General features: G+C 53.8%; 1 protein-coding gene across 13 annotated transcripts in view; it reads right to left on the minus strand.

Annotated features, from left to right (window-relative positions):
• Positions 1-7729, minus strand: part of LOC141129497 (uncharacterized) — a 72661-nt gene extending 64932 nt beyond the window's left edge. For 12 of the 13 annotated variants that reach the window (XM_073617567.1, XM_073617563.1, XM_073617559.1 and 9 more), the window contains exon 1: positions 7592-7729. In XM_073617567.1, coding sequence (XP_073473668.1) covers positions 7592-7655 — 64 coding nt within the window. In that variant the 5' untranslated portion in view covers positions 7656-7729. The remainder of the gene's footprint in view (positions 1-7591) is intronic. The other variant, XM_073617571.1, reaches the window with a different exon arrangement.
• Between the last annotated feature and the right edge of the window lie 2451 nt (positions 7730-10180).

Consider the following 10180-nt stretch of genomic DNA (forward strand, 5'->3'; position numbering starts at 1 on the left):
TAAACAAGACGGTTGAATACTTCCCCATCTGTCTGTTCTCTGCCCATCATTGCTTCACCATCTCCGCTCAGTTATTTGATCGTTTATTCCCGTAATGCTCTTTTTTTATATAAAGTTTGGTGGCTTCTTTTTGCGGTTGTGGTTTAACAACCTTATTTCCTGTTTTCACTTTACACTTCCCCTTTATTGATGGCACTCAGCAGGGAGGACCTTCTCTACCATCGCAGTGTATATGAAGGGCTCATAGTGCTGCCAGTCAATGTACATAATAAGTTATACACGGTACAGTCACCCAGTACAGGGCCGGGACAAGGGGTGAGCAGAAGGGACGGGTGCCCTGGCCACTATGGGATCTTATGAGGTGGGGGGGGGGGCAACACAAGGTGATTGGGAGGGAGGGGATTTATGTTGGAAGGAGGAATTTGGGGGGTAAGTATTAGTATTGTTCTAGAACAGTGGTCTCCAAACTGTGGCCCAGGGGCCCTTTGCTTGCCTTTATCAGGCCCTTGGGGCACTATTCTTTCCACTGAGACAAGACACTATTCCTTCCACTGACACCAACAATGGGGCACTATTTCCCCCACTGACTCCAATGATGAGGCACTGTTCCTGCCCCTAATACCAAAAATGGGTCACTCTTTACTCCCAATGACCCCAGGACATTTTCTACTCCCAATGCCAACAGTCCAGCCCCCTTAAAGTTTGAAGGACAATCAACTGGCCCTTGGTTAAGAAAGTTTGGAGACCCCTGTTCTAGAAGGTAATTTGCGAGGGGGGGGTGTTGGGAGGTGGAATTTTGGGTAGGCAGAGGGGAAGTATTTTTGTAGAAGGGGAAATTTGTGGGGGTTGGAGTGCTAAGAGTGGTGATTCGTGTTGGGAAGGGAGGAAGACTTGTGCGGGGGGGGGGGGGATTTTGGGGGAATTTGTGCTGGGAAGGGTGATTTGAAGTGGGGGGGGGTGAGATGTGTAGTAGGAGAGGAAATTTTAGGGGTAGAAAATTTGTGCTAGGAGGGGCGCCTTTTTTTTTGGGGGGGGGGGCAAATGAGAGGAGGGATTTTAGCAGGGGGGTGGATTCGTACTGGGAGGAGGGGGAAATTTATGTTTAGGGGGTAAGCATGCAGATTAGTGCTCAGTGTTTTTGTGGGGGGGGTTTGCTGACACATCACACTCATACATCTTGTGGGGAGCACTGTTTGACATGTCCACCTTGGGCTCTAGATGACCTTGTCCCGGAAATGCTTGGGAGTCGGCTAGGCTCACCCTGAAGAGTTGGACCCTATCAGGATCATTCGTGATTCACCCAGTCAAATCCAGGTGGATCTCACACAGCCATGTCCAGTTGGACTAAGAGTGTCCCCTCCTAGGAGCCTTGTGCCCTGGGGGGGGTTCTGTGATGGAGACCGAGGAGAACTGGGCTGGGGGGGGTAGTATACTACTTATAGAATATGTTGGGCTGGTGGCCCCAAGTAGAGATCCTTTACTGTTTAGACACCATTCAGAACAAGGCCTACAGTCAGCGACACATGCTGGGCATTATAAAGCTTACGTCAGGGCAGGGGCAAGGGGTGGGCAGGAGGGGCAGTGGCCCCCCCAGCACTGATAGCCACTATTGCCACTCCAACATTCCCATTCTTCACCACATAAGCCCACAGCTGACGTTTAAAATATGCTGTGCATGTGCAGCTACCTTCCAAAGCAAGTGATTGTCCATGCATGTGCCGTGCACCCTCCATGCCAACCACGGGCAGCTGGAGACAGGTTATTAACACCAGTTAATTCACTTGGTGTTTTTTTTTTTTGGGAGGGTTTGTTTCACTGTTCCAGATGATAGAAAGACGACAATAACTCCAATAACCACTCGTCACACCCAAGGTATGCAGAATACCATCTCTGAACACACAACACATCCAACCTTGAAGCAGATGGGCTACAGCAGCAGAAGACCACACCGGGTGCCACTCCTCTCAGCTAAGAACAGGAAACTGAGTCTGGATTTCAGCTCCGACATTCAGATGGTGGGGTCGGAATTTGGCGCATGGATCCATCCTGCCTTGTATCACTGGTTCAGGCTGGTGGTGGGGGTGTAATGGTGTGGGGGATGGGATATCACCGGTTCAGGCTGGTGGTGGGGATGTAATGGTGTGGGGGATGGGATATCACCGGTTCAGGCTGGTGGTGGGGGTGTAATGGTGTGGGGGATGGGATATCACCGGTTCAGGCTGGTGGTGGGGGTGTAATGGTGTGGGGGATGGGGTATCACCGGTTCAGGCTGGTGGTGGGGGGTGTAATGGTGTGGGGGATGGGATATCACCGGTTCAGGCTGGTGGTGGGATGTAATGGTGTGGGGGATGGGATATCACCGGTTCAGGCTGGTGGTGGAGGTGTAATGGTGTGGGGGATGGGATATCACCGGTTCAGGCTGGTGGTGGAGGTGTAATGGTGTGGGGGATGGGATATCACCGGTTCAGGCTGGTGGTGGGGGTGTAATGATGTGGGGGATGGGGTATCACCGGTTCAGGCTGGTGGTGGGGTGTAATGGTGTGGGGGATGGGGTATCACTGGTTCAGGCTGGTGGTGGAGGTGTAATGGTGTGGGGGATGGGGTATCACTGGTTCAGGCTGGTGGTGGGGGGTGTAATAGTGTGGGGGATGGGATATCACCTGTTCAGGCTGGTGGTGGGGATGTAATGGTGTGGGGGATGGGGTATCACCGGTTCAGGCTGGTGGTGGGGGTGTAATGGTGTGGGGGATGGGGTATCACCGGTTCAGGCTGGTGGTGGGGGTGTAATGGTGTGGGGGGATGGGGTATCACCGGTTCAGGCTGGTGGTGGAGGTGTAATGGTGTGGGGGATGGGATATCACTGGTTCAGGCTGGTGGTGGGGATGTAATGGTGTGGGGGATGGGGTATCACCGGTTCAGGCTGGTGGTGGAGGTGTAATGGTGTGGGGGATGGGATATCACCGGTTCAGGCTGGTGGTGGGGGTGTAATGGTGTGGGGGATGGGGTATCACCGGTTCAGGCTGGTGGTGGGGGTGTAATGGTGTGGGGGATGGGATATCACCGGTTCAGGCTGGTGGTGGGGGTGTAATGGTGTGGGGGATGGGGTATCACCGGTTCAGGCTGGTGGTGGGGGTGTAATGGTGTGGGGGGATGGGGTATCACCGGTTCAGGCTGGTGGTGGGGGGTGTAATGGTGTGGGGGATGGGATATCACCGGTTCAGGTTGGTGGTGGGGGGTGTAATGGTGTGGGGGATGGGGTATCACCGGTTCAGGCTGGTGGTGGGGGTGTAATGGTGTGGGGGATGGGGTATCACTGGTTCAGGCTGGTGGTGGGGGTGTAATGGTGTGGGGGATGGGGTATCACCGGTTCAGGCTGGTGGTGGAGGTGTAATGGTGTGGGGGATGGGGTATCACTGGTTCAGGCTGGTGGTGGGGGTGTAATGGTGTGGGGGATGGGATATCACTGGTTCAGGCTGGTGGTGGGGGTGTAATGGTGTGGGGGATGGGGTATCACCGGTTCAGGCTGGTGGTGGGGTGTAATGGTGTGGGGGATGGGATATCACTGGTTCAGGCTGGTGGTGGGGGTGTAATGGTGTGGGGGATGGGGTATCACCGGTTCAGGTTGGTGGTGGGGGTGTAATGGTGTGGGGGATGGGGAATCACCGGTTCAGGCTGGTGGTGGGGGTGTAATGGTGTGGGGGATGGGATATCACCGGTTCAGGCTGGTGGTGGGGGTGTAATGGTGTGGGGGATGGGGAATCACCGGTTCAGGCTGGTGGTGGGGGTGTAATGGTGTGGGGGATGGGATATCACCGGTTCAGGCTGGTGGTGGGGGTGTAATGGTGTGGGGGATGGGGTATCACTGGTTCAAGTTGGTGGTGGGGGTGTAATGGTGTGGGGGATGGGATATCACCGGTTCAGTCTGGTGGTGGGGTGTAATGGTGTGGGGGATGGGGTATCACCGGTTCAGGCTGGTGGTGGGGGTGTAATGGTGTGGGGGATGGGATATCACCGGTTCAGGTTGGTGGTGGGGGTGTAATGGTGTGGGGGATGGGGTATCACCGGTTCAGGCTGGTGGGGGGGTGTAATTGTGTGGGGGATGGGGTATCACCGGTTCAGGCTGGTGGTGGGGGTGTAATGGTGTGGGGGATGGGGTATCACCGGTTCAGGCTAGTGGTGGGGGTGTAATGGTGTGGGGGATGGGATATCACTGGTTCAGGCTGGTGGTGGGGGTGTAATGGTGTGGGGGATGGGGTATCACCGGTTCAGGCTGGTGGTGGGGGTGTAATGGTGTGGGGGATGGGATATCACCGGTTCAGGCTGGTGGTGGGAGTGTAATGGTGTGGGGGGGATGGGATATCACCGGTTCAGGCTGGTGGTGGGGGGTGTAGTGGTGTGGGGGATGGGATATCACCGGTTCAGGCTGGTGGTGGGGGTGTAATGGTGTGGGGGATGGGGTATCACCGGTTCAGGCTGGTGGTGGGGTGTAATGGTGTGGGGGATGGGGTATCACTGGTTCAGGCTGGTGGTGGGGGTGTAATGGTGTGGGGGATGGGATATCACTGGTTCAGGCTGGTGGTGGGGGTGTAATGGTGTGGGGGATGGGGTATCACCGGTTCAGGCTGGTGGTGGGGGTGTAATGGTGTGGGGGATGGGATATCACCGGTTCAGGCTGGTGGTGGGGGTGTAATGGTGTGGGGGATGGGATATCACCGGTTCAGGCTGGTGGTGGGGGTGTAATGGTGTGGGGGATGGGATATCACTGGTTCAGGCTGGTGGTGGGGGTGTAATGGTGTGGGGGATGGGGTATCACTGGTTCAGGCTGGTGGTGGGGGTGTAATGGTGTGGGGGATGGGATATCACTGGTTCAGACTGGTGGTGGGGGTGTAATGGTGTGGGGGATGGGATATCACTGGTTCAGACTGGTGGTGGGGGTGTAATGGTGTGGGGGATGGGGTATCACCGGTTCAGGCTGGTGGTGGGGGTGTAATGGTGTGGGGGATGGGATATCACCGGTTCAGGCTGGTGGTGGGGGTGTAATGGTGTGGGGGATGGGGTATCACTGGTTCAGGCTGGTGGTGGGGGTGTAATGGTGTGGGGGATGGGATATCACTGGTTCAGGCTGGTGGTGGGGGTGTAATGGTGTGGGGGATGGGATATCACCGGTTCAGGCTGGTGGTGGGGGTGTAATGGTGTGGGGGATGGGATATCACCGGTTCAGGCTGGTGGTGGGAGTGTAATGGTGTGGGGGATGGGATATCACCGGTTCAGGCTGGTGGTGGGGGTGTAATGGTGTGGGGGATGGGATATTACCGGTTCAGGCTGGTGGTGGGGGTGTAATGGTGTGGGGGATGGGATATTACCGGTTCAGGCTGGTGGTGGGGGTGTAATGGTGTGGGGGATGGGATATCACCAGTTCAGGTTGGTGATGGGGGTGTAATGGTGTGGGGGATGGGATATCACCGGTTCAGGTTGGTGGTGGGGGTGTAATGGTGTGGGGGATGGGATATTACCGGTTCAGGCTGGTGGTGGGGGTGTAATGGTGTGGGGGATGGGGTATCACCGGTTCAGGCTGGTGGTGGGGGTGTAATGGTGTGGGGGATGGGGTATCACCGGTTCAGGGTGGTGGTGGGGGTGTAATGGTGTGGGGGGGAATAGTTTTTTGGCACACTTCGGTCCCCTTAGTACTAAGTGATCATGGTCTAATCACCACGTCCTACCTGAGTATTGTTGCTGACCATGTCCATCCCTTTATGACTACAGTGTCCCCATCTTCTGATGGCTCCTTCCAGCAGGATAATGCTCCATGTCACAAAGCTCCAATCATCTCATCACTGGACAATGAGGTCACTGTCCTCCAATGGCCTCCACACTCACCACATCTTGTCCAATAGAGCACCTTTGGGATGTGGTGGAACGCAGTGGCGAGGTGTGTCCGCCCTCTCTCCAGCCACCCCCTCTATATCTAATAAATAGATTCATGCATTGCATCAATCAATCCAAGGCCGCTGCGGCCATCCCCTATTCATGCGTCCGGCCCCTTTTCGGATGCACAGCGCCTGAATTACGGTGGCGGGGGTTGTTTTTGAAGCACCTGATTAGAGCCATAGGCTCTAATAGGCTTAAAAAAAAAGTGACTTGCGAGCGCAGAGGATTGCGCTCACAGTCCACCCAGGTGTGTTAGAAAAGCAAATGAATATTCGCTTTTCTAACACTGAACCGCCTCTCCACCAATCAGGTAGCGCAGGTCTGATACCCATCACCTGATTGGCTGAAAGGACAGGCGCTGCGATTGGACGCCTGTCAGGAAGAGGGGAGGAGACGCATGGAGGACACAGGAGCTGCTGCCTGAACCGCTGCAAGATCCCACAGCTCATCGCTGTCACCCACTGCAGGACCCGCCACCAAGATAGGGTAAGTGCCAGGCAGACGGCGAGTGGGCGGGGGGGGTCACAGTGGCAACTTTTGATGGGCACAGTGGCGGCATTTGATGTGCACAGTGGCTGCATTTGATGTGCACAGTGGCTGCATTTGATGGGCACAGTGGCTGTGTTTGGTGGGCACAGTGGCTGCATTTGATGGCACAGTGGCTGTATTTGGTGGGCACAGTGGCTGCATTTGATGGGCACAGTGGCGGCATTTGATGTGCACAGTGGCTGCATTTGATGGGCACAGTGGCTGCATTTGATGGGCACACTGGCGGCATTTGATGGGCACAGTGGCAGTATTTGATGCGCACAGTGGCGGCATTTGATGGGCACAGTGGCTGCATTTGATGGGCACAGTGGCTGTGTTTGGTGGGCACAGTGGCTGCATTTGATGGCACAGTGGCTGTATTTGGTGGGCACAGTGGCTGCATTTGATGGGCACAGTGGCTGCATTTGATGGGCACAGTGGCGGCATTTGATGCGCACAGTGGCTGCATTTGATGGGCACAGTGGCTGTGTTTGGTGGGCACAGTGGCTGCATTTGATGGCACAGTGGCTGTATTTGGTGGGCACAGTGGCTGCATTTGATGGGTACAGTGGCTGCATTTGATGCGCACAGTGGCTGCATTTGATGGGCACAGTGGCTGCATTTGATGGGCACAGTGGCAGCATTTGATGGGCACACTGGCGGCATTTGATGGGCACAGTGGCAGTATTTGATGCGCACAGTGGCGGCATTTGATGGGCACAGTGGCGGCATTTGATGGGCACAGTGGCAGCAATTGATGGCGAGTGTATGTACACAGTGTATATATACTGTAGATATATGGTTCTGTATTGAGCTTGATATATGTTTGCAGTGTAAATACAGCTGTATGGTCCTGTGTTAGGCTATGTGTAGGTAGGCAATGTATATATAGCTATATTGGGTCTGTTGGACTCTATATATGTACTCAGTGTATATACATTATATATTCCTCTCTATATGTACGATGTGTATATTCACTATTACTGTCTGTGTTATGCAATGCCTGTTGTTGTGCAGCCTGGCTATATAAAGAGGAAGTGTACAATATACAGTATGCGGTGTGGCTTGTAGTGGCATATAGAGAAGTATATACAGGACGGTTCTTCATCGGTCCCTCCTTCTTCAGTACACTCACCTGGGCACACCCAGCTCCAGAGTCCGCAGAGCACCAGGAGGACACAGGACAGGGAGCTCTCCATCTCTATTCAGCAACGACAATTTAAATACGCCCCCCCCCACCACCACCACCACCCTTCCTGTATTGTTCTCTTACGGAAGCGAAAGAGCAGTCAATAGACAGATACTGAATTCTGTACGCAGAGCACTGACATAAAGATCACCGGCAATACATTTTGTGATGTTTCTGACTCTAAATTTTTTTCATGGTTGAGAAAAAGGAAACCAGTCAGAATTCCTTCCTCCGATATAAGAAAAATTCATCTAAAACTCGCTCTGCCAGAGAATCACTGTCCCTTAAATTGGCCTATCAGCAATGTGCTTTATTTCTGAACATTCCTCGTCTCCTCTGAGATTGGCCCATAAGGGGCCCTCTGGGTGAGACCGAAACACATGGCACCCACAAAGGATCCTGAATAGACCTCAAAGAAAACCTAGGACCCAGGATAGAGCTCAGGACACATTGAAAGCCCCAGAGAAAGTTTGGGGCACAATAAACACCAGAGAGAGAACGCAGGACACTGTGGAGACCCTGGAGCTTGGAACACATTGGAGACCCTAAAAAAAGATGGGGACACATGAGAAACCCCAGTGATGGCTGGGGACAAATGGGAAACTCCACTGAGAACTTAGAATCCATAGGGGAGCCTGGAGAGAGCTAGGGGCACATTGGAGACCCCAAAGAGATCTAGGGCTCATTATAAACCTCAAAGAGAACTTGAGCCACATTATAGATCTTAGGGAACGCTTGGGACACATGGAAAGCCTTAGAGAGCTTGAGACACATGGGATACGTCAGGGAGATCTTTGGATACATGAGAGACCTCAGAGAGAACTTGGGACACATGGGAGGTCTCAGAGGGAGCTTGGGACACATGGGAGGCCTCAGAGAGAGCTTGGGACACATGGGAGGCCTCAGAGAGAGCTTGGGACACATGCGAGGCCTCAGAAAGAGCTTGGGACACGTGGGAGGCCTCAGAGAGAGCATGGGACACATGAGAGGCCTCAGAGAGAGGCTGGGACACATGGGAGGTCTCAGAGAAAGCCTGGGAAACATGGGAGGCCCCAGAGAGAGCTTGGGACACATGGGAGACCTCAGGGAGGACCTCAGAGAGCTTGGGACACATGGGAGGTGTCAGAGAAAGCTTGGGACACATGAGAGGCCTCAGAGAGAGCGTGGGACACATGAGAGGCCTCAGAGAGAGCCTGGGACACATGGGAGGTTTCAGAGAGAGCCTGGGACTCATGGGAGACCTCAGGGAGAGCTTGGGACTTATGGGAGACCTCAGAGAGAGCTTGAGACACATGTGAGGCCTCAGAGAGAACTTGGGATACATTACAGACCTCAGAGAGAACTTGGGACACATGGGAGGTCTCAGAGGGAGCTTGGGACACATGGGAAGCCTCAGAGAGAGCTTGGGACACATGTGAGGCCTCAGAGAGAACCTGGGACACATGGGAGGTTTCAGAGAGAGCCTGGGAAACATGGGAGGCCCCAGAGAGAGCTTGGGACACATGGGAGACCTCAGAGAGAGCCTGGGACTCATGGGAGACCTCAGAGAGAGCCTGGGACTCATGGGAGACCTCAGGGAGAGCTTGGGACACATGGGAGACCTCAGGGAGGACCTCAGAGAGAGCTTGGGACACATGGGAGGCCTCAGAGATAGCTTGGGACACATGGGAGGCCTCAGAGAGAGCGTGGGACACATGGGAGGCCTCAGAGAGAGCCTGGGACACATGGGAGGTTTCAGAGAGAGCCTGGGACACATGGGAGGCCCCAGAGAGAGCTTGAAACACATGGGAGACCTCAGGGAGAGCTTGGGACTCATGGGAGACCTCAGAGAGAGCTTGAGACACATGTGAGGCCTCAGAGAGAACTTGAGACACATGGGAGACCCCAGAAGAGCTTGGGACGCATAGGAGACCTTGGATAGAGCTTGAGACACATTATAAACCTCAGAGAGAGCTTGATACATATTGGAGACCTCAGAGAGAGATTGGGACACATTAAAGACCTCAGGGAGAGTATGGGACACATTTGAGACCACATAGAGAGCTTCTAAAACATTATTGTCCCCAGAGAGAGCTTGTGACTGTCCCTCCTTGCACATCATATCCCTCTCTTTTCCTGAGAGTGTCTAACTACTGTCTGTGGTGACCCAGCTCCTCTGCCCATCCCCTCGCCTACCCACGTAAACATTTATGAAGCTTCCGGGGAAGGAGTGAAGAGGAATACTATAGAGTGTCACTTGTCACTGAATCTGCAGAGGCTGCTGACATCGCATCCAAGATGGTGTCACCCATTAGCAGTCTCAGGGCTTTTGGATGTCTACACAAAGGAGGATTTTACATGTAGATAACATGAATTTAATATGTTAAATGCACCAATGATCTTCTAGTAAAATTGTTGTTGAAAGAAATGGTCTGGCAACTTGGTCTCTTTATAGCCCAACTCCAGGCTTTAGGCAGACTATTATTGGTCTATTGATGAACAAGCTGACACCCTATTATTATCTGGGTGCAGGTAATTGTGAACATATACTCACCT

The sequence above is a fragment of the Aquarana catesbeiana genome, linkage group LG02, assembly GCF_042186555.1.
Source record: "Aquarana catesbeiana isolate 2022-GZ linkage group LG02, ASM4218655v1, whole genome shotgun sequence".
Lineage (NCBI taxonomy): Eukaryota > Metazoa > Chordata > Amphibia > Anura > Ranidae > Aquarana > Aquarana catesbeiana.